Source organism: Dermacentor albipictus, chromosome 2 (assembly GCF_038994185.2).
Source record: "Dermacentor albipictus isolate Rhodes 1998 colony chromosome 2, USDA_Dalb.pri_finalv2, whole genome shotgun sequence".
Lineage (NCBI taxonomy): Eukaryota > Metazoa > Arthropoda > Arachnida > Ixodida > Ixodidae > Dermacentor > Dermacentor albipictus.
The window spans coordinates 74,707,858-74,730,998 of record NC_091822.1 but is presented as its reverse complement, the minus strand read 5'-3'; the positions used below and the strand labels follow the sequence as shown (position 1 = coordinate 74,730,998).

The window sequence follows — 23,141 nt, the reverse complement described above, 5'->3', positions numbered from 1 at the left end:
ACAAACCGAATGTCTACATGCTTTCGTTTTACTTCACATCGTAGCAAAAGAGATGTGCTTCCGTTTCGTCAGCTTGTTCCAACGTTGTGCAGTCGCGCGCGCAGACAGCGAAACTATGTCATTTTCTACCGCGTTGCAGCGCACGATCATGCTCTGTAGTCCGCTTGCGTCTGCCTCAGTATTCATACCGCTAGTCAGGTGACCTCGTTCACAGCGCGCAGAATGGTGTGCTGCGCGGAACGAGACAATCGCAACAGCTTGCACGGGACACCCTCAGCGGAAGTGCGCCATGCCGCAAAAAAGTGAGGAGAAAAAGAAAAAAGGCGGGACCCAGCACGTATGCGACACGAGTTTCTCGAGCTCCGGTATGGGAGAACGCAGGGAAGGGGTTTCGCTTGCGGAGGCTAGATGCGGCAAGTGGAGAGAGCGTCTATGTTTGCGTTGAAGCTCGCCTCCTGAAATCATGGGTTCGAGATACTGAAATATTTCTATGTCGGCTGTTAATGAGCCGATCTGAAGCTTTTTTTTTTTTGCGGAAGAACGTTGCCCAGAGAACACGTAACAACTTCCAGCGTATAATCGAAATTTGCTATGGGGCCTGGTGAGGGGCCCGTAAAAAAACAAAGAAAGACATGGGGCGTTCAAATTCGTTTGCCCGTAATTTGCGAGTGAAAGATTTGCAGAAAGATTCACAGCCACGTGACGGCGTTACACTTATTCCGGCAACTGTTGTCAAAAGAGGTCCGCCTCCTTCTCAGTTGCAGTCATTGTTGAATAGAAGCGCCGATTAGTTTCGCTTCATCTACAAGTGCCATGCATTCAAGTGTCGGCGCAGAACGTCAGAGAGACGCGCCACTGTACAATCCGCTATGATCTACCTGACTCGCGAAGTTGCACACGTTTGTGATGGCTGTACAACAGGCGGACACTAGTACTTGTCCCCGTCGCTCGTTGAGTTGTCCCGCGTCCTACTTTCCCGCTGTTACTCTAGCCCAATGCAAAACCTCGAATTAACCCCACCCGCCACACTTCCATGTTCAATCGCTTCTCGACAAAGCTATATCTACGATGATCGACTTCACGCACTTGAACCAATAGCAGAATATAGCGTACCTTGCGTGTCCTAGATTCAATTTCTTGTGCCTTAAAACAAATGTACCAGCGAGAGCGGATTGGCACTCACAAAACTGTTTATGCAGTTGGAAAAAAATTCTCGTGTCAAAGCTGTAGAAGAGGTCGAGCAAGAGCCGAGAATGCGGCGCGAACTATACTGACCCAATATGCACGCGCGCTTCTGATGTGTTCTAACTTTTTTGTTCTCCACTGGAGACAAGAAAAAAAAAAAAGGTTGGTACGAACTGACAATAATAATCAAACACGTGTCTTGCGAACTTCCCAAAAGGAGCAATTAAAGGCTCTCACATTTCTGCGTACCTTTATCGGTTTTTGTTCGGGGCCCCCTGCGAGCTCCGATGCGGGCTTTGGTTTTCGCAGAAACAGAGACAGCAGCCTTGAGTTATGGAGCTATAAGGAACACAACAATGACAATCCGTTGCGGCGCGACCGCTGCCGTGGAAACTTGCATTCGCCGCGTTGCGCTGCGTTCATCTAGCGGAGTTTGGTCTCGAAATGATTTCTACACGTACGTGAAATGCATTTGTACAGGCCAAAGTCATTCGGCTTGTCCCGCTCTTTTTATGCTCGAAAGTAATTAAAATTTCAAGGGCACGGTCATTACTGTTGTGAGATAGCGTCATTTGTTTTGAACCATAGTTTATACGCAAGTTAACCTCCTGCTTACGGCTTCACAGATGGCGTCGAAAGCAAGCTGTGACGTTCAGCAATTGCGAGTCAGCGGGAAAACAGCATGTCGACGAGACGTGGTGAAGTCGCACTTTAATTACTATTTGTAGCTGGCAGGCGTACGGAATAATACTGTTGAAACATTAATAGTACGAAAATGGGACGTCGTTTCGAGCCCACAAGTATCGTAATGTTAACAAGCACAGCAGCCCGGTCCTCTACCCACATTTGACCATGGACTACAGAGTGACCGATTGACGGGAAAGAGGTTGGGCGCGGACATAGATGCGAAGATAGGATACATAAGGACACGGAGACATACCACAAGCTAGGACAAGTTCCAAAGATTGCTAACTGCATTAACAAAAATTTTCAAGTTATGAGAGCAACAAAGCACCAAAAACTTGTTTCCACCACACCTCGTCGTCGCGTTGTTTTCCACCTCGCGATGCGCGCGAACTAGCGGGCGGCACACTAATGTAGCGGCAAGCCAAGAGCCAAGCCAAAGCTGCGAAAAGAAGCTGTGCCGAGTGGCAACCTTGGGCATGAGGCTGATGTCCATCTGCGAGACCCGCTGCCGCTCGGCCTTGACGTCGGCGTCCTCCTTCTCGGGCAGGTCGCCGTTGGGCGTGATGTCGATGATGCGGCGCGTGATCCAGAAGGCGTCCGCCATGCGTCCGCCGGCCTTGCCGATGTCGGCCATGCGCAGCAGGAAGTAGTACACCAGCGTGTGGATGACGCACGCCACGTACGTCACCAGGATGTTGCTGTCCCAGTCGAAGTACATCCACTTGTCCGCCTCGTAGCCGTTCGACAGCTTCGTCTCGATCACCACCGACGTCTGCGACGAGAGCTAGGCGTCACGCTGCGCGAACGCCTCCGCGGTACACCGCGACGTCTGGTGTGCCACGAGGGCCCGTGTTAGGACCGCCGTTGTTTTCAATTTATATTGATAGCTTCGTTGTAGATATTACCTCACCCATTGAAACTATTTGCAGATGACTGCCTAGTGTTTAGGGTGATCAAATCACGGAGAGGTACCGAAACTTTGCAGAGCGACTTGCGCTCAATATCGCTATGGCGGCAAAAAAAAAAAAATCAGTCTAAACGTCCGGAAACGCTGCTGCATAGCATTCACCAACCGTGTCCATAAATTAGAGACAAGTTACACCATTAACAATTCAATAATTAGGAACGAGCATAACCATATTAGTGAAATAGCGCTACTCAAATTATTAGTTCCTTTTGTTGCCTGTAAAGCGTGCACCGCCGCACAACAGGGCGGTGTGCGAAAAAGGCATCTTTACAAGTAGGAATACTTCTTGTTGGGCTATTTGGCACTGCATAGCTATTAGAAGATGAGCGCAAATTAACAAAACACACGCACACGAAGAAGACAGGTACTCGCCCTTCCTTTAAGTGTGTCGTTAACTGGCGCTTATCTTCCAACAGCTATGCATATTTACAACTTACGGCGCTCGTTTCTGCAGTTCATAGAGTGGGCGTACACGTAATGTCTGCGCGGCGTTGGACGAGCCTTTTCGACAAGGAATCATGTCCCCCCGCCATTCTGATGGCAATCGATGCATTAATTGCGTTCATGGTGTCTAGTGAGATTGGTTTTATCGTCTTTTCCAGGCCAGGTACTTAAGACTGGACTGCCAGAAAAAAAAATTCAGTGGAGAGTTAGCGGTAAATGTGAGAGAAATGCGTGAGCGTTACGTCGCACCTGTTGAGGTCCCGGATGCACGATTTAAACGGCATTCAAGGGATCACTCGACACGCGTCCTGCCTCTACGAGAAGCGAAGTGCAACTGACGGTGGTCCGGAGCAATCCATTGGAGTATATACAGGGTGTCTCTGCTAAACGTGACCGATGTTTTAAAAACCACGGAGTGTGCTAGGGAAGTTAAAACCAACTCGGTGGTGTTGCAAATTGCGCGGCCTGGTCTGTGGTATTTCATTCGTTTTGCTAGGCGAAACTTAGGTAACTCTTTACTTAAGTTTTTAAATATTGGCTTCACCAATAGAGTGCCAATAGGAAAGTTGTAGCTCACATTTAAAAATGGCCGATTGAAGTGTTTGCAACTGAGTAGCATTGACGGATTTTTTTTTTTGCACTGACCTTTAAAGAAAGCCCATGAAATACAAAAAACAAGTGCGTGATAGCGTCACTGCGACCAAGCGTAACGTAATCAGCGCAAGTGGGAAAATGTAAGGTGGAGTCGAAAAAATTGTATACTTTTAATGGCGATGGCGATGTGAACAAAACAGGGGCTGAAAGACGCATATAGGAGGCAATAATATAGTTCACGAGAAACATGCATCGGGGGAGAGAATACGCAGCAACGACAGTGAAAGTGGTAAAGATGGTCGCCGTTGCTGAGACGAAGGGAGCGAGGTCTACTCGTCCAACAGAAAGGGCACTCGTCCTCGCTACTGTTCCTGGACCGGCAGCAGTTCAGATGTTGTACGCACCTTGGTGATGTAGTAGAGGCCGCCGTTAGGAATGTAAAAGGGCACGAGCAGGCAGAGGGTGTAGTGCAACGCCGTGGCGCTTCGGGACGAGCCCATCATGTCCAGAATGGTCACCGGCACGGCTGGGAACATGGAGCACTGAGCAAGAAAGCAGAGTGATTTGTTTGGGCTCTGCACATTTAACATCTTCAGCACGAGCACGTGGTACCCCTAAATATTGCTTTAACATTTCGTTATTGCATATGAAAAAATTCGGGGGCTTTGAGCCAAAACCACAACGTCATTATGAGGAACCCAGTAGTGGGGGACTCCAGTTTAGTTTTGTCTCGCTGGGGGTGCTTTAACGTGCATCTAAATCTAAGCACACGAGTGATGAAAAACAAACTTTCTTCTTACGGAACCTAGATTTTGTTTTTCCAACACAGAGAAGTGAACGAATGAGACGCGACAGGCTCTGTCGATGGTATAGAATGTACCGGTGCCGTCGTTCTGTCGTTAAATAGCACCGCCCTCACCAGCAGCGCGAGGAAGGGCAGCACCCCCTTGGCCGTCTCGTGCTTGTTGAAGAGGTGCGTGAGCACGTAGCACACGACGAGCGACGCCGGCACGTAGAGCAGGAACAGCGACACGATGGCCAGCAGGGCCACGGGCTCCGTCAGGAAGGGCACCTGCAGCGCCACCAGGGCCAGCACCGTCAGCAGCACGGACAGCAGGTACAGCGCCGCGTGGCTCAGCAGCACCGTGCACCAGTAGCCGCAGAAGAGCAGGCCGGACACGCGCAGCTGGTTCTTCACCTTGTTCTGCGGCGCGCGCACGAGAAGAAGAACGCCGAGACGCGACTTTCTCATTTTTCTTCCCACCGCTCCAAGAAGGAGCATAAGTTATTTTCTAGGCACAAGCTTTCACGAAGATGAGTGAAGTCCGAGAAGTGTTATTTTTTTTTTCTGAGAAGCCCGTACGAACTTATCGTTGCCGCTTCTCGCTACACTCGGGTGAACGACACAAAAGTGACGAGCGCCATGTGTGTGCGTGGGCCCGTTCCCATCTGGGTCCCACCTTCTAGCGCTGGCTTTCCTGCGACAATAATTTTTTCCCCTTTTCAGTGAAACTTCTTCCACCTTGCAAGATTTCCACAGAATTGATTTTGCCCCGTACACTACAACGTTTTTCCTAATTAAATTTTGTTCGCACGAACCGGACAAGCACAGAAGCGTTTTATTGAACAACGCGGATAAAAAACTAAAAGGAATAAATAAAGATCTTGCTGTTAGACTTTAACGAAAAGAAAGCGTAAAAGTTCAGGCGAATTTATATTACCGAGAAACAGGCAGTCATTTGTTCCCAGGCGCCACCACGTGGTGACGCTTATGTTTGTAACTAAAGGCGACGTTACAAAGTTTTGAGATCATTAAATAACCGCAGCTCTTCGAGCGCAGGGTCGCTTTCGGTAAAACGAACATTCCTCGCAGTCGGTGTCGTGCTCATTTTGCGTGTACTACGTGCAGGGCCCCGGTGCATGTCGGGTAATATACGCACCGTTCTTGAACCTTTTGACAGAGGCAGAACTGCCACGCCAGAATGAAGCCATCGAATGAAAGGAAAAAAGAAAAGCCGAGGGAACAGAGCGTCCCCTTACGCCGTAATTGCACAATATATTACGATGCTATACCGATACCAGTACATAGCTCAGCGCTGAACATGCTTTAGCCGCCCAGACGAAAACCGTTACAGAGAATGCATCGCGCTAGTTAAGTCTCAGACGTGTTCAATGGCGGTAGAAACACAAGTACGCGTTTTTCTTCTTCTTAGTTTTGGCTCATGTTTTATTATTGTCTCATTAGTGCAGCATATAAAGTTTCCACCAAAATTTACTAGAGGGAAACATGGCGCTACAGTGTCTATAGAAGCTGCAAGTAGGATGCTGCCGTAAGCATGGGAATTGTAAGAAAAAAAAAAACAGATTTGCCTACTGAAGGTTGTTCTCTTGGCTTTAAACGACCTCGTTACTTTGCAGACTGATTATTTTAAACAGTATACTGTGTTGTAAACGCAACAATTCACGACGATTACGCATGTGTCGGCAGAGACTGGCGTCCTCACTGTGTTTAGAAAACTGTTAGCGCTTGCAAATTTATAAAATGTAATAAATAACTTCACAAGAATGTTTTAAGCAGCAAGCACGAATATTAGGTCAATAAATATATACTAGCCATGATAGTTATGGCGGCGGAACAATCGCAGCGTCAGAGTTCCGCCTAGTATTTTTTTGTTTTATGAAAACTGTAGGATGTAGAATTTTTGTAGGCGGGGTCACAATAATGCCGAATAGTACTAGACGTGCGAGCACGCGTATATACTTCTGTGAACTTCTAGCAAACTGCCTAAATTCACGAGCTTACACGATGTCAGCAGAGATGCGACTGGCACACGCATTATAGCCGTTGTGTGTCAAACTAACCCGCTAAATGCCCCGCTAATGTCTCAGACCCCTCTGATGGGCAACCTGCCTTCGCGTTCCAGAGCTCTCGGAGCACTACACGGAGCTTAAACGCAACGTCAGACCTGCTACGCGGCTACGAGCCGGTAACTGTTGAAATTATTCATCCTTTATAGGATGTGACTTCGTTTGAAAAACAGCAATCATCCTCTTGTCTGCGGGAAGTTCTCGTTTCTTACCCAGCGTGTCGGGTACTGTCCTGTCAGAAGCTCAGTCCGCGTTCATGGCGTTCGCTATTAGCGGTACCCGTTTCGTATTTGTCCTGACCTGTGGCCAATGCATTCCATTGTCAAAAAACAAATAAAAAAAGGGAATAAATGAATAAATGCCAGGAAAGTATTAGACACGCAGCGTTAGACAAAGGAAGCGACCATACCGACAGCCTTACCCCAATAGAGGAGAGAGAGACAGTGTTTAAGACAGTACCTGCCGGTCCTCGACCACCTCGACGGCGATGAGCGAGGGCATGTAGGCGAGCACGACGCTCATCATCATGGTCCAGGTGTAGAGCTGCGCGTCGAACACCCGGTCGACCCCGCGCTGGGGCCACGGGTACGAGGAGACCCGCAGGCGGCGCTCGTCGAGCACCGACTCGTTCTTCTCCAGGGCGGCGTAGAGCGCGTTGTACGTCAGCGACTGGAGGATGGGCAGCGTGTGCACGTGCGAGTCGTTGATCAGCAGCGTCAGCGGGTTGGTGTACTGCAACGGGGTGGGGAGGACTCGGCATCACGGGCGGCACACGCGTGACTGTATGCGTTACGCCGGGACAACACTTTGGCAATTTACGCGTTGCGCAAGAGACGTTTCCCGAGAAAAAAAGAAAGCCCTAGAGATCACGGACCGTCCTCCGATACACGCTCTTCCTGAACGAAGCGTTTATGTGCGAGATGCAGAAGCATCGCTGGAAGTTCTATTTCAGTAGACAGAGAGTCTGACGAGTTCACGGTTGACTCGTGAGGGAGTCAGGTGTTGCGACATCTTCCGTTGAAATGAAAGCTGTGCTCGCGTACATGTTGTCAGGGCGAAGCAACGCGCCGTAAGCCGTTAGCAAGTGCACCGCCTGAGAACATGATCCCCGATGCGATCAACCATGCGACTGTCCTGCGTGTCCAGTGCAGTTGCGCGAAAAATGTACGCGGAAGCTCTGCGATGCGGTGCGAAACCCGTCGTCCGGGCCGAGGCCTCTTCACCGAAAACTGCACCGACGAATGTGGAGGGCGGCTTTACGCTTTCGTTATGCGGTGAGTAATGGATTGCGCCCATTTGATAGGTGAACGGTTCAGCCACTGGACAGCCACAATTGGCCTCGCCAGTCACACTGGACGGCCTCGATTCAACATAACGAAAAAAAAAGGCAGCTGCACTCAGCTTCTAATGCTGTACGGATACTGGGGACATGCTCATGCTGCACGCGCAAAGGCCGCTACCACGTCAGCCGGGGTGGGCACGAAGAGCACGGAACGTCACACGAGCCTGAGAGTCCGCCACAGATAAGCTGGGAGTAGATGTGCGTCGGCCGGGTCGGTGAACTTGCGATTTTACCCGTTGCAATAATACGCTTAACTCGTAAAGCAGCTGCAAAGCGCTAACCCTTGGCTGGACGGAGCACACGCAAAACAACGAATAACCTTAGCTTCAAACTAAAACAAAAAACTTGCCCACTGTAAGCGCGTAGTCCATTGGTGCCAGACCTCGCTTATTATTTTTTTTTTCTGGCTCGTCTCCATTTTTCTAAGAGGCTGACCTATCCTACGTTTTCCATCATGCCGTAATATGCGAAGTGAAACGTCAATTCTTGGCGTACGGATACGTGTACGCTTGAGGAAGACGAAAGGCGAAGTACCTGACGGGGCTCATCCCCATACACACAAGTCGCCACATCGGAACAGAGTGAACGCAGTCTGACGAGATACAAGTATAATACCCAATTCGTTGCGCGGCGGTCACTTAGGAAGAAAGTTCGGCATGCATTAAGTAATAGAAGCGCTTGGTCATGGGACTTTCGCTCGATGTCCATGGCACACCAGCACTAGTGCTACAGATTTTACATAATTTACTGACCATCCCCATCTTGTGAAACATCTAGGGTGCGATCTTGTACGCGTTCCAAAATAGAACGGAGGCGGTTCGTTCTTTTCGTCACGAAATAGGCGGTATGTTCCGTTCCGTTCGTCCGATAGCAGACGACACGGAATGATCGACAGCAGATATCACGTCACAATTGCCGTCATGGCGTTCGGCAAGGTTCAAACTGACGAATCGTATTTGGCTCGTTGGAACGAACCGCCTCCGTTCTATTTTGGAACGCGTACAAGATCGCACCCCTATTGTCGTCACAGAAACGATCAATCACAGTCATTTTTTATATTATGTATATACTTGTACTTTACGCACTTTAGAGCTAATAAATTTTAGGCCCTTTTACAGCCACATCGCACCACATGCATATACTGAACTTTTTAGCGAATATTTTAGGCCACTATACAGCCGTGTTTCATTACTCCCCGCAATTAACACCCATATATCATTCAGAAGTACAGATCATCGACTTGGCGCTCTTTGGTCACATCTGACCCTTGCGCCAAAAAACCCTACTAATCAATCAATCAATGAGTGCATTCGACAATATGCGGAGCACGCACTTTGTAGTCCCCGCCAAGGTTCTCGGGCACCGAGGCGTAGTAGCTGTTGGGGCTGACGTTGTCGAGGGTGACGCTGTTGTTGTTCCAAGAGATGTTCATGTTCTGCTTGCGCATGGCCTCCTCGTACAGTCGAACCTGCTCGCCTGCACGGGTGAGAATGGGAAAGAGGCAAGACGTGGAAGGGTGGGAAGTTATAGGCGAGTTGATTGTGATTCACTCGGAAACAGCGCGAAATAGCTGGGCAGGCAGAAAGGCGGCACAATTAAGACAGCGTCGACTGTCAACAGCTTTTGTTTGCACATCGGAAATGGATCTTCGCGTAATGCCCTTCGAGCTGTCATAAATTGAGGATTTAAAGCACGTGTAAAATACTGCATGGATGTTTAATGCACTATGTGAAGCAAAGTGTTGTGAAACGGTTAATCAAATGCTATAAAACTAAATGCGATGCGTGCACTTATCTTTATTGTCATCCTGTGCAACGTGTGTTTATGCACCGCACAGGTCACAACTTTAGTACCATGCAAGGTTTGCGTTAATGCGCTACACCGTTCACAAGCTATATATATGCCGAAATGCAAACGGCGGTTCGTGCGAAATCATGCTGCCAGACGTCGAAGCAGCCGTGCCACGAGGACAAAGGCAATGTTTGACGTGGAGTGTATGCAGATAGAAGTACGACGCGAAGGACAGTATGCTAAAGTTTACTATTATTCGCAAGGCAAAAACTTTTCGAACACTCATCGCAGTCAAGAAAGAAGCAGGTTACATTGGTTGTTCCAAACAAGATGGCGGTTAAGAAGCCATCTGGAAACGCGCAGCAAGTTCACCTGCGTGGAAGAAAAGGCAGTCACGCAGTTCTTGCGCCCTTAAACTTGCCGTCGAGCTTCCAGGCAGGCTTCTTAACTGCAATTTTTGCTTGAAACGGCAAGGTAACCTGCGCGTATCTTGACTACGATGATGTCTTCGCAAAGCTGGCTGCTTTGTCGACTTTGTCAGGGTTGGTAAGAGACCTTATATAGGAGGGCCGCTGTTCGCTTCGCGAACTAACCATCTGCAGGGAATATTGGAACACACTCTGCAAAGGTTGTAGTGCTCAACGCGAACGAGGTCGTGGGCGGCCTGCGCCAGGGCATCAATAAGCACAGGCTAGGCTTACAGGTCCCCTCTGCTTTCAATACAGTATCGCAGGTGTTCAGGGCAAGGATAGGTAATGTACGAAATGCTGGAAGTAGGCTTTTTCAGACTGTTGGGTTGTACCACACAAGATGGCCGCCCATGGCACCAAATAGCGGAGGGGTGCCTTGCAAAGAGCGAGTATGCAGTAGGTGCCAAAGCTAGGAGCACCAGCCCGTGCGCTCCTGCTTAATTTCCCATTTTAGGGCGTCGTCCCCCATGTTGTGTGGGTAAAAAAAAACGAATGAAACAAATTGCGGGGTTTTAAGTGACAAAAAACCAAGATATGATAATGAGGCACTCTGGATTAAGTCTGACCGTCTGGGGTTCTTTAGCGCGCACCACGTGCACAGCAAACGTGCGTTTTTTTTGCATATCGCTCTCATCGAAATCCGGCCGCTCGTGCTTAGCCATGCAACGCTATAGGCCACCGCGGCGCGGGTGCGAGTACAAAACATTTTATGCGCAGTGAAGAGCACGAATCGCCGAATATGCCCTACAGTACGCAGGACGCGTTGAGAGAGAGAGAGAGAGAGAGAGAGAGAGAGAGAGAGAGAGAGAGCAGCCTCACTCTGTCTGGGTGCCGCACTGTAGGCCTCGATCACCCTGGCCTCCGGGTAGAAGTCGGGCGTGAACAGTCCCAGCCGGTTGACGGGCACCTCGCTCTTGCTGAGGAAGCAGTAGCTGAGCAACACCATGATCACGGGCAGCACCACCAGCGGCACCACGTGCATCGGGGCGCGCACGAAGAGCAGCAGCCGGGCCTGCACGCGCGCAGCGCCGCCGTGCATACTAATTAGCACGGAACACGGCGTCCAGGCGGGCCTCGACATTCGAGTGCTACACCACGCATTCCGCTGTTAGATATCCAACTTTTATAATGTTTTGCTGCTGAGGAAATCGGTTGATTATTTTCTGGGTAAAGGCCGGGCTCTTAGTCTTTCTTTAATTTCTTGACGTCACGCAGTGCGTGTGGTACACTTGCGTGACGACACGGATTTCGAGTTATTTTCTCGTATTTAGACCGGTCTTTGTAGCAGGATATAACCTTTCAAAACCTACTCAGTTGACTTCCTAGTTCGTTGTCCGAAAGAAATGTAGTGCGTCTTTATCGGTATTTACACTTATACGTTTACGATACGAACGCTATGCCATAGCAGATATAAAAATGTTTAGCTCTGCTGTATTGCACGGTAGGGTAAGAGGAAGAAGAGTTGGTGTTTTTGTTGCTACTTCCAACCGTTGTTGTTCCACTCGGTTTTCGAATCCGGGCAGCTGCACAACGTCGCAAACGGTTTCCAGACTAAACATGACGCACGGACGGGCCCGTAGGTGGACAGCCGGGGGCACCTTGACAATATCCACCTGCCACTGACTTTACGATACAAACCACTCTGAGTGCCAAGTCGAGGGTTCCCGATCTGGCGCCAGCAAGCGCACATGCCACCCGCTTGAGCCGCAGGCGGGCGTGAATTTAGCGGAGACAGACATCGGGACCACGTGACGGCGGCCCTGTGTACCGCCGTATACACATGTATAGTTTCAGCGGTCGAAGTGCTTACATTTATCTTGTAGCTGGTGCTGTTGGTTATGCTAAGATGGGCTAGTTAGTTGCTAGTATTGTGTGGAATACCTTACCATTGTAATTGGACGGGGCACGAGGATTGATATACGTATGAGCACTTTTACATATACAAGCATATCATAGGGAAACAACAGATCAACCCCTACACAGATCATACGCACGACACATTGACGCATAAAGCGCTACCTGCACCAGAGACCTTTCAACCGACTTACATAGCCGTGGTCTTTTAACCTACAAAGTAGTAAAGGTAGAGGCTTCTCTGCTCTGCGCAATTAATCAATCTCGAAAATGTGCTTGCATGTTTATAGCAGTATAACAGGCGACTCAACAGCCCACAATCCTGTTAATATGAAGCTTCAGTATAATGAATGCCTTTCGATTAGTGAGTAGCGACTCGAATGCCTTTCGTGTTTTCACATTTTGATTGTGTTCGATAACTGGTCAATTAAGTGTGCATCGAGCATGGCTGATTGATGCTGTCTTAAGTACAGCCAGTCAAATGGGTATCGTCTGCGAGTCAATTGACGTTTCTTTTCTCGATTACATTCGATTAAATGTCTATCGAGTCGGTCAACTGACGCTTTGTTAACTTTAGTCAATTACGTTCGTAGCGAGTTCGTAGTAGTCGATTGGCGCTTTCTTAACTTTAGTCAATTAAATCTCAACCGAGCGCACACATTAGAAACTGACGTTGAATTGATTTTCTGCAGACTGAAGAAGAACTCGACACGGCGTCAACTGAAACTCAACGCGCATTTTGTACGGACGTAGTGGAAGGCTCGGGCTTAATTTAACGCGCCGTCTAACCTAGGCGTGCGAGGCTCGAAATGCGGTCACGGCGTGCGGGAAGCCAACCCTCGACCTCGCGCTTAGCAATAAAACGCTACGGCGTAATTGCCAGTTCTCCCGAATCATTCGTAAAATTTGCGAATTCGGGCTCGTTTTACTATTTTACGAATGTAGCGTTAACTTTTGCCAAAAATATGCTCCATTCGCCAACACGTTCTAAAGCTCTTGAAAGATTCAGCGGTGCAAGATTGCGAAGCAGTGCGCGGAATAAAGAGCTTATTGCGATTACCGCCCTCCCGCGGCAGAGCGAGGCGCCACGTATACCAGAGTGTGCTCGCCTAATTGGAGAAAATTCATTCAGGAAGGTTCCTTAAGCAGGTGAAACGTGTTGCTTGCGAGTGGCTCCTGTACTAGATTTTTTTTTTGCTGCTTGAGTGTCGCGTTTAAAGATAAATGGTCGTTAATATAAAGTACGTATGTATCCGGTAATTGGTGCGTGGTCAGGGCAAGCTTTAAGAAATGTCCGTGTCATCGCGTAGACGGGATGTTTTTTCTTTCACATTTTAAGGTTCACAGGTTGGCAGGTACGGCTACAGCCACTTAGTTAGCTCGGCAGGTGGGACACAAGGACTATGTAGACGCACGACATTGCACATGCCTGTCTCTGCGGAGTTTATAATGGCTCGCTGTGTCTCGTTCACTCTGCCCTGGCAATACGTTTCAAAAATCCTGCACCGTTGCATATAAACGCGAGAACGCGCGCCTCGAACTGCTGTTCCTCAGCGGCATTTATGGACGACACAGGAGCAACCAGTTTTCTTTTGCGCATTGTGTGTGCATGTGTTACTGCGATTAGCACTTCGGCAACTTCACCCCACTTTGAGGGGTACTTGTATCTAACCTCTCGCTCGCCGCAACCTGGGTCACTGCGCGTACGCGCCACCGGGTCTGTGCACGAATAGACAAACAATTTGGACGACTGGCTGTGCACAGCTAGCCATGCGCCACTAGGTGGCATGTACCCATTCTTGGTCGAAACCCCAAGAATGGGCATGCGCCATACTCTCAAAAAGAAATGAATAAATAATATAAAACCATTTTAAGATTCATCCGGTGCTGGGTGGGATCGCATCGGCGTCACATGGGTTCCTAAAGCACGGCAGCCCGACGCTTGCGCGGCACCACGAACGCGTGCGCTCAGCGAAGGAACAAGCGATCGCAGGCACCGGCGCGCCACGCATCTGGGAGGCCACGCACAGACTTGGCGGCGGCGGCGGCGGCCTGATGGCGGCAGTCTCGGAGGCCAGATGACTCGGCATGTACAGAGGGACGCGCGAGAGGGGGGAGCGCGGCTGGAGTACGCGCCTCGTACGTGAGGCGTTTCGGCGGTGGCCATACGGTGTGTCAGTACATTGCTTCAATGCTAATCGCATTAACATCGACATTCATCGTGACATGGGTTCTACCGGAAATATTACGCAAAGTTTAAAATAATCCCCTATACACACACGCGAGCACGCTCTTTATCTGGTCCGAACATACTGTACCACGGCGTGGTCGACGAAATTTCGGTATGTTCACACAGATTGGGCGAAAAGTAGTCAAGCGTCCCAGCTGCCCCCGATGCCGGCGCGCGTACTCGCCTTGAAGAAGGCCATGAATGCCTGCAGCGCGTTGGGCTCCACCGTGCTGACGGGCATGGTCTCCTTGTTGGCCTTGAGCAGCTCCATTTCTTCGATCTCCTTCTGGTAGCTGGTCTGCACGCCGAACCGGAAGAAAAAGAAAACGATGTCAGCCGTTACTTATGACGTCACTTCCGTCTATTGCTACGTTCCACGCGTATTCGGAAGCTCGAAGCGCTTAAGAAAACCCAGACTGCTGACATCACATTTCAAAGGCTGCCGGGCGTGACAGCGTAAAACATGACGACGCGGGGATGCGGCGGCGCTGTTGGTAGTTTCGGTGTTAGGCAAGAAGGGCGTGAGAAAGCAAAAATGTGGCAAGAAGGTTACTGGTGTTGTCATCGTCGAATACGTCTCCTTCGTGAAAAGCCTGACATGCTCTGAATGAAAATATCCGAAATGGCTCGGCCCACGCACGAAAACACAGCTGCGTCCACGTTAACATTATACATACGAAGAAATTGTAAATTTGGCCCCACACTAAACAAGCAAGCGACTCAACATCCCGCAGTGCGATAACGACGGTGCCGATCGAAGCCCCACAACGTGGCCCTCTATGCGAAAACTAGAAGAACAAAAAAGATATGTGCAAAATTTTAGCAACCTGCCGACCTTTTACATCGTGGCCTGTTACCGCATTCCTTCCATCGCGCATTGGCGTGTTCTCGATCCAAAGATGTGCACGCAGACATACGTGAATTATTCTCCCGCAATCTCTACGTGCATACTTTTTCTACATGCTATTCATCCAATTGTTTGGGCCCGCTGCTCACAAACTTCACCCTGTTCCTGTGTACCTAACGGCGCCTTCGATTGATTGTTTTCCATCACTCTGACAATGTGAGAGGTCGTGAAAACAGGCGTTCTAACTTTATAGCGAGAGAAAGCGGACTATAATATAGCGATAACGGCACTTCATAATTGCCGCTGCAGAAAGATAACGTGCTGTGTAAAGATTACTCGCTGTCTCACGCGACTCTGTTATAGAGCAGGTACACAGGCACAGCCACGAGGAGAGCACGCCATGCAAGCGTTCCCCTTCCACCCCCCCTTCCTTTCCCCCTAACCCCTCACCTCCTTCCCGAAAAAGTATTACCGTTGCAACTCCCAAGCGGGACTTGTAAGATGGCGTGTATATGCATTCTTTCCAGTCGCTCACCTTGCACATATTCTGACATGTCGGAACCTATCTAGTCGTATGATGGCGACGCTCGCTGTGTTTTTTTTTTTGACAATCGTAAACCTCCGTAGTCATACGCAGCAATAAGGCGTTGTCATACATACCCTCATAGTACCCCATGTATACCTGCAGAGCGCATCGTGTCACATGTCACAGACAGACGGCCGGACAGATTTCCAATGGAAGTAGTCCTAGAATGCTTACGCATTAAAAAAAAATACTGGCTAAGGCACTGCGCACTTACAACGTTTGCTGAAATATGGCTTCAGACCAGCGATATTTGTTGAATGTGCAACGTATTGTCCATTTCAAGTAAAAAAACAAGAACACGGAAAGACGCAGGTGTTTGGTGCGTAAGCATGTTTTGGCGAGCTCCCCAGCCCTATCCCGCGAAAAGTGTAATGCCTGGCATCTGCACAAAAAGAATGCGTAATTTAATCGTTATGATAGTGTAAGTGTAGATTATCGGTAACGTTTAAGTGATAAGCAACAATTTAAAGCAAAAAATAAATGATCAAAGGAGCATGACCATGGAGACACATGGGGCTCCTTAGAAAATGCACGGGGAAGCTCATAGTAGGCGTGGGCCAACTTGAAATTTGGGGGTGGGCCAACTTTTTGTTCGTCACGAAGCAGGAAAAGAGTGAGAGGACAAGCCGACAAGGTTAGCGCATTCGGCACACTGAAAGTAGCAGCGGGCGTTTTTTGTTGCTGTGACACCTCGACATGCACAATGTCAAGACACACACAGACACATTTGAAGTGGCACACGAGAGAGAAAAGAAAGAAGAGGACGCACGTAAAGCGTTCACAGCACAGCATCGCAAAGCAGAGAAGCAGAGACAGGCCATGTTAGTACGTCGCTTTAATTCGAGCGTAGTACAGGACGCACACAGAAGCACAGCACGATCGAAGCTCTGGAGGAGACGAACAGGTGCGCAGCTCTGGAAAGAAAGCGAGACCAAGATCGTCACGGAGGTTTTGATCGTTCTCGTACGTATTACAGCGCACGGCGTAAGTAGTACGCTTTCTTTGGGTAATCTATATAGGGACATCTGCACTTAGCGTACATATTTATACCAGGTTTTCTATTTTAATGGATGCGGATACGTTAAAGACCTCGTGCGGCACATATCGCAATTCTGTCGCATCAGGCGGGAAAGTTTGAGAGGCGGACGCTGCTTGCAAGGTAAATTCTAGAGTAATTTTGGCTAATGAGGGGCGCTATAACATAAAGCTATTTCAAACTTTCCCATTCCAATTCTGCAATCAGCCCTCCACGATTGGTCAAAAACTTTTTTGAAACACCCCACTTCGCCCGTCTGCCACGCGACGTCACGAAAACCGCGATAGATACCCATCTGACATGACGCGTACACACTGATTATGCATCATTGGATCGAACAAAAGAAAAATAGTTATTTGAGATTAGACGCCTTCGCCGTTAGACTTCGGCTATTGGTCGAAAGTTTAAGGCTCCACCCACTTCACCTGCCTGTCACGCGACGTCACAAACCCACGAAAACTCACCGCGTCAAAGTGACGTGTACGCGTTAAAGATGCCTGTGCATGCCGAACAAAACTGTTTTTTTTTGTGTCTGAATAGCCATAGACTGCCCCGTTCCGAAAGGAATAAAAGATGGCTGCCGCCGATCGCTCAGGCACTGGCTGCTCACACCTGCCGGAGAGCATGGGTTTATATGCGTATAATAAAACTTTTGCGTGGCCATGTAACGTTTTCGAGCACTTTCAGCACGTTCACGACCTCGTTCTGCCAACTCTTCTTTGCTGAGGATCCGTTTTAACGTCATTCTTAAGCTTCCGTTGCATGCCGCCGCGATTTTCGACCAGCCACCGCAATCTAAGTAAGGGAAAACGAACAAATCGTAGACGCCGGCACCACCCCCTTCATCCGGTTATCGATTTTCATTGCAGTGGCTCGGCCCCATTGAATCCCTCTCCACTTGAGCGTGCTTCTCGCCTCTTGTCGGCCAATTAGATAAGGCAAGCCGCTCAGTGTAGGCAGTGTTATTCATTTTTCAAGCAAACAAAAGTGACCTCCTATGATCGAGGAGAGCGTTCTATTGGTGTTTTGAGACAACCCTGCGGGTGACGGCCCGATGCTTGCGTCGGTGGCTACACAAGTTTTACGTCAGGAAATTGGAATAAAAACATATTGGAATAGTCTTGCTGTATAGGGGCCGAGGTTTCACAAATTAACTGTAATAATTTCCTTTGGAGCACACATTTTCGAAATGCCCAACTGAAGCCTAGTAGTAACGAAGTAACATGCATTTAGCAGAAATTAGGTGCTAGCGGCAGTCTCGAGAAATACGTCCTAAAAATAAGCGGCCATAAATGCATCAATGATCCAATTAATACTTATCAGCAATGTGAAAAATAGAGTGCGGAATTGTCTGCTGAGGGGGTCGTAGTTGGCTGTGAAATGTTTCGACTACGCGTCGAATAAACTGCTCAAGAAAAACAACGAAATGCCAACTCCAACAAAATTTTTGGGCCGCGTAAGAAGCCTAGTTTCATAGTATACGCCCAGGGTGTCCCCGATAAAAGCAACGAATGTTTTAAAAAGCGACGGAGCGTGCTAGGGGCGCTGAAACCAATTGAGTAGTGTTGAGAATCGTGTGGTCTAGTCTGCGGTATTTTTCTCGTTTTGCAAAGTCAATGAATTAATAGAAACGAATTGCCTAACTTTTAAAATATTGGCTTCACCAAGAAAGAGCCAATACGAAATTTGGTATATCACATTTCAAAATGGGCCACTGAAGTGTTTGCAACTAAGTACCATTGATGGAGCTTCTTGTACTTGCCTTCAAAGCCCGCGAAATACAAAATCAAGCGCGTGATAGCGCCGCTTGTTCAGTGCTCCCTGGGGAGCGATCAGAAAACAAATTCCGCTCGTCTCTGCGGCGCTCTCCGAGACGGGCTTGGGCCGCAAATTACGCGCCAACAACTCTCGCTAGTAAGATACAATCGCGAACGTGACAACTGCATCTTCCTTCCCGATTAAACAGTTCTGCGGTCAGTATTTGCTCAAGCCGGTTCTTTTATTTTCATTTTTTAGAGCGCAGCTCTCAGGCGCCCGTTCCTGCGGCGACCGTCGGCGTTGTCCCTCGGCGTAACCGAGCGAATGAGCAGGGCGAAGAATGAAAGAACGAACTTGCGGGCGATGAAAGACGTCCGCGCATCCGCGACAGCGGTGGCACTGGCAGAGCGGGGGAAGAAAAAAAAAAAAACCCAGAAAGCTCGCCTTCTCGCAAAGATTGCAGAAGCTGCAGTTGCCGGGAGCAGCAACTGTGTGGCCGGTCTATATATTGTAGCGCCTCAGGTCGCGGTTGTGCCAGTCGGTGCGGTGATCGGTGCGATGCCTCAATATATTGTGACATGGAAACACGTACCGAGCTGCCCTGAAATTTCGCATTATTTTCGCAAATTTCGCATTTCGCATCGTCGGTGACTGTTTGTTGCCTTGTGTGTTCGGGCTTCGTTCCGCGAGTGGAGCGAATGATATGCTTATGCCACGTCACATCGAAACCCGACCCACCATCACCGCCGCTCGCTCTGCAGGCGACGGCAACGCGACTGCAGAAACAAGCGGATGTCGTATCTTGATCGGTCGTCTGGGGGTCGCTGAAACAGTGCCGCTATCGCGCGGTTGTTGTTTTTATTTCGCTGGCTTTCTTTAAGGGCTAGTACAGGAAGCTCCATCAACGGTACTTAGTTGCAAACACTTCGGTCGGCTATTTTTAAATGTGACCTGCAACTTTCACATTGGTAATTTCATGCTGAAGACAATATTGAAAAAAAAAGTTAGGGAATTAGTTCATACTAATTCATTGTCTTTGCAGAAAAGGAAAGAATACCGCAAACTAGGTCGCGTGATCTTTAACGTTGCAGAGTTCATTTCAGCCCTCTAGCACACTCCGTCGTTTACAAATCCTGGGTTACTTTTAGGTTGAACACCCTGCATAGACAAGCATACACGCAAAAATGTTACGCTTGAAATGAGTGGACGCGTGACGAAAATGCCGCCGAAATAGACGTTTTTGATGCCGAAATTGAAAAAATATCGTTATTACTGATCGCCAGAAGTGAAGAATTACCAAGAACGTTAAGAACCAGCGCGGCTCCTAGGCGTGACCTACGGGACTCGGAAGCGAAGGGCTGGGGATTAGCGTCGTATCCGCTAGCCGCCAGGTGCATGCGTCATGCGCTTATAATCCGCCTCAATAACTCCGTGTCATGCAGCAAAAACTACGGGTTGCGTCAGCGGACCAGGAAATAGAACAAGGAGCGGCTCGGAGAGTTACGAGCGGCTCGGATTGGCACGGCTGCGTGGTTGCCTGTTGACGAATGTACCTGTGAAGACGTTGCATGCAGTAGCTGACGCCCGTTGGATGCCGCAGGGCTGGCGGAGGCGCCAGAGTGCCGAGTCGTTTTGTGCTGCAGGAAAGGAGGAGAAGAAAAAAGAAAAAAAGGTTTCCTATAAAACCAAAAATCCCTGTCGTTCGTGCCTTCCAAGGACACTAATTAGAAAAATAAGTTGGTTGGCAAACGCTAGGTTAGTTTATACACTGATGAAGTATCTTTTCACCGTTCCATTCTCGTCACTTTCGAAACAACATATTGTTTAGAAAATAAAGAAAGGGTCAAAGCTGTTCTTATTTAATTTCACGCCGTAATTGCAGCGCTGATCCGTGAGTATGATGTCATGGATCTCAAAATAGATTTTTTTTTGTATCAAAATTCCTTGAAACTTGGGACGTTCACTATTTGGCTCCCGTAGAATGCAGTATAGTATCGGTTATTTTTTTACCGGTAATCATTTAACTATTCGCTCTCGCATATGGCATCTAAATATATGACGTCACTACGAGCTAATGCGCGAACTTCAAGGGGAAGTCGCGTCAGCCGTCTTTTGTGTCAGCGCATGTTTTTTTTTTTCTTTTTACAGAGTCCCTTTCTCACTCCATGAGTGGCTTTTCCACCATTGTAAGGAAGGTGGTTTACTATGATATAGCTCAAACTATCTTTCTCTTTAGCGTCCCTTTACATGGCAGGTATGCGCCTTATTTACTGACGCAGCTAATCTGTGCAGTTTTCATTCGCGCTTTGTTGTACCCGGCTACTCATACATGCCTATCGCCGCTGTAAACAAACGCGCTGTTGTTAGCGCCGCCATTAACCATTATACCCAGATGCAGTTCACGGAACTGAGACATCTGATATTGGCTCTGAGCTAAAGATTTGCCAACACCGAGCCTATTATTATTTCTTTTTATGAAACTTATCGATTTTTCTAACGACTCTCGTATAAAAAAGATATCAAGGCCCTAAACCAAACTTCATGCTCGCTAGAGTCCCAGTAGCATCCAGCTTTCTCTCTTAAGCGTGCGTAACAACTTTTATACGAAATCGATTATTGAGCTACAGTTTGTCTTACGAGATCACATCTGCGTTTTACACGCATCTCAAAAGGCAAAATCGAAGTTGTCGCCGAGACAACTATATTGCTGTTTAGTTGTACGGATGGAAGCGCAGACGGAGGCAGCACTGGCAAGCACCACTTACCCGAGGCGTCGACGAGACGGAGCCAACTGCTTCCCCTGGAGAAGGCGTTTTCCTCGTAGGCGGGGGTGCATTCCGCACGGCCGAGTTGACGATGTCCGTCTGTCGTGAACAAGCCGATGTAGTCATCCTTTCTCGGGAGCACGACAGTTGGCGACAACCTCGTCGGTGTTTTTTTTTTTAATTATTATTAGGCGACGTACGCTGGCTCGTCGGGGAGGAGGGCCTCGTCGTTCGGTCGCTTTGTGCACGATTGTACGAATTATTGTTTTCTAAATTTTTAATCTGTTATTGTTGTACGCCTAGTCCCCTTCGTATGCATGATTAAGCTGGAAATGTCGTTTGATAAATATATTTCTTTTTCTTTATCTTACGCATTTGCGTCTTGACTCACTGTGTCTTTTGGGGTGCCTCGTTACGCTGCGGGCCGTCCGTTTGGGAACGACTTAGGGTTCCAGTGTTTGGGACGCTTTGTTTTTGGTTATTTTTCTAAATTACGTGCGCAGTACGCTTAGTCTCCTACGTGTGCATAACGAACTTGCGCAATATTGACAAATGTGCCTTTCTTTCGCTTTCTTTCACTTTCGTATTTGCGTCTTACCTGTGCGTATAGTTGCATTTGCACATTTTGAGGGGTATGCGAAGATTCGAAATTTCGAATCGCAACTGAACAGTCTGGGTAATCAAAGTCGCGCACAACGCGATAATTGGATACCCGAAACTTTCTTCTGCGACCAAATAAAAACGTGGTCAGAACAGTTTGTGTCCATAACGGGTCAAAAAATAAGGAAAACGTTGCGAGGTCACATCCGTGATGGCGTTCTCAATTCCATCTCTACTGGAAATGCTGAGCCGATACCGAGAGACACGCAGGCTAACACTTCATATAGTAATGGCGTGGGGTATTTCGCAAAAAAAAATAAGAATGACAGTTCAGCTCTGACGTGCGAGTCGTGCTTCACATTCGCCTTACACATTTCGTGCGCGCCCCTTTCACAATGCACTCTAAGCGCCGCGTGTCCCACTCGCGGTTGCAGCGTGGCAGCAGTTGGTTGCACCGAAATGAGCCGAGAGCACGTGGCGCGTTCGCAGTGGCGCCACAGCTGGTGCAAAACCGCGGGGCTCTTGACGGCGCAGCGAAAACGAAAATTTCAATCCATAGGGGAACGAAAGCAAGTGGGAAATTATGGCAGAAGAACAACAGAAGAAAAAGGAACTTATGTAAAGATACACATTTTTCCAACATAAAAGGATGCTATCTTGAACAATATTAGCAATGCGCTACAGATTTGATGTGTTGGCCTTTCTCGGCACCAAGATGGCGTCGGTGTTCCTGAAGAGTACACGCCTAGGGAGACTGCAGTGCTTCTCCGTCACATATACGAGATTCTTGCTCCCTAATCTGCAGAGCGGCCCCCCTTGACCCATTTTCTCGCGATCTTCTATTTTTTTCTCCAGTTTAGACACAAGACATGCTCCGCGAGATAAATTCGTTCATTCATTCATTCGTTGAACACTCGTTATGTCCAAAGGTAACGTCGATCGAAGTCAAATTTGTAACGGCAGCTCACCAAACTTGCAGGCTGCTCAGGTGCGCGGCACGTCAAGTTACAGCAAGTGTTCATACGGCATGATCACTCCGTAAGCATGACATCCGGCACCACAGTCACTTGCTAACTGTTTTTTTTCCTGGAGTCGTTACTCTGGTACTTATAAACCG

The 23,141-nt window shown here is 48.6% G+C and overlaps 1 protein-coding gene and 1 long non-coding RNA gene across 3 annotated transcripts in view; both read right to left on the bottom strand.

Annotated features, from left to right (window-relative positions):
* The window catches only part of LOC135913121 (cholesterol transporter ABCA5-like), a 99,168-nt gene that overhangs the window by 5,494 nt on the left and 70,533 nt on the right, over positions 1-23,141 (bottom strand). Inside the window, exons 14-21 of one of the 2 annotated variants that reach the window (XM_065445804.2) lie at positions 14,617-14,730; positions 11,168-11,360; positions 9,421-9,563; positions 7,205-7,477; positions 4,797-5,081; positions 4,282-4,419; positions 2,342-2,644; positions 1,435-1,524 (exon numbers count right to left, since the gene is read on the bottom strand). In XM_065445804.2, coding sequence (XP_065301876.1) covers positions 1,435-1,524; positions 2,342-2,644; positions 4,282-4,419; positions 4,797-5,081; positions 7,205-7,477; positions 9,421-9,563; positions 11,168-11,360; positions 14,617-14,730 — 1,539 coding nt within the window. The remainder of the gene's footprint in view (positions 1-1,434; positions 1,525-2,341; positions 2,645-4,281; positions 4,420-4,796; positions 5,082-7,204; positions 7,478-9,420; positions 9,564-11,167; positions 11,361-14,616; positions 14,731-23,141) is intronic. The other variant, XM_065445805.2, reaches the window with a different exon arrangement.
* LOC135913123 (uncharacterized) lies at positions 16,648-21,682 on the bottom strand. The gene is made up of 3 exons (XR_010567889.2): positions 21,425-21,682; positions 20,213-20,296; positions 16,648-16,779 (listed from the first exon to the last, which is right to left on the bottom strand). It is a non-coding gene; the product is annotated as an uncharacterized lncRNA (long non-coding RNA).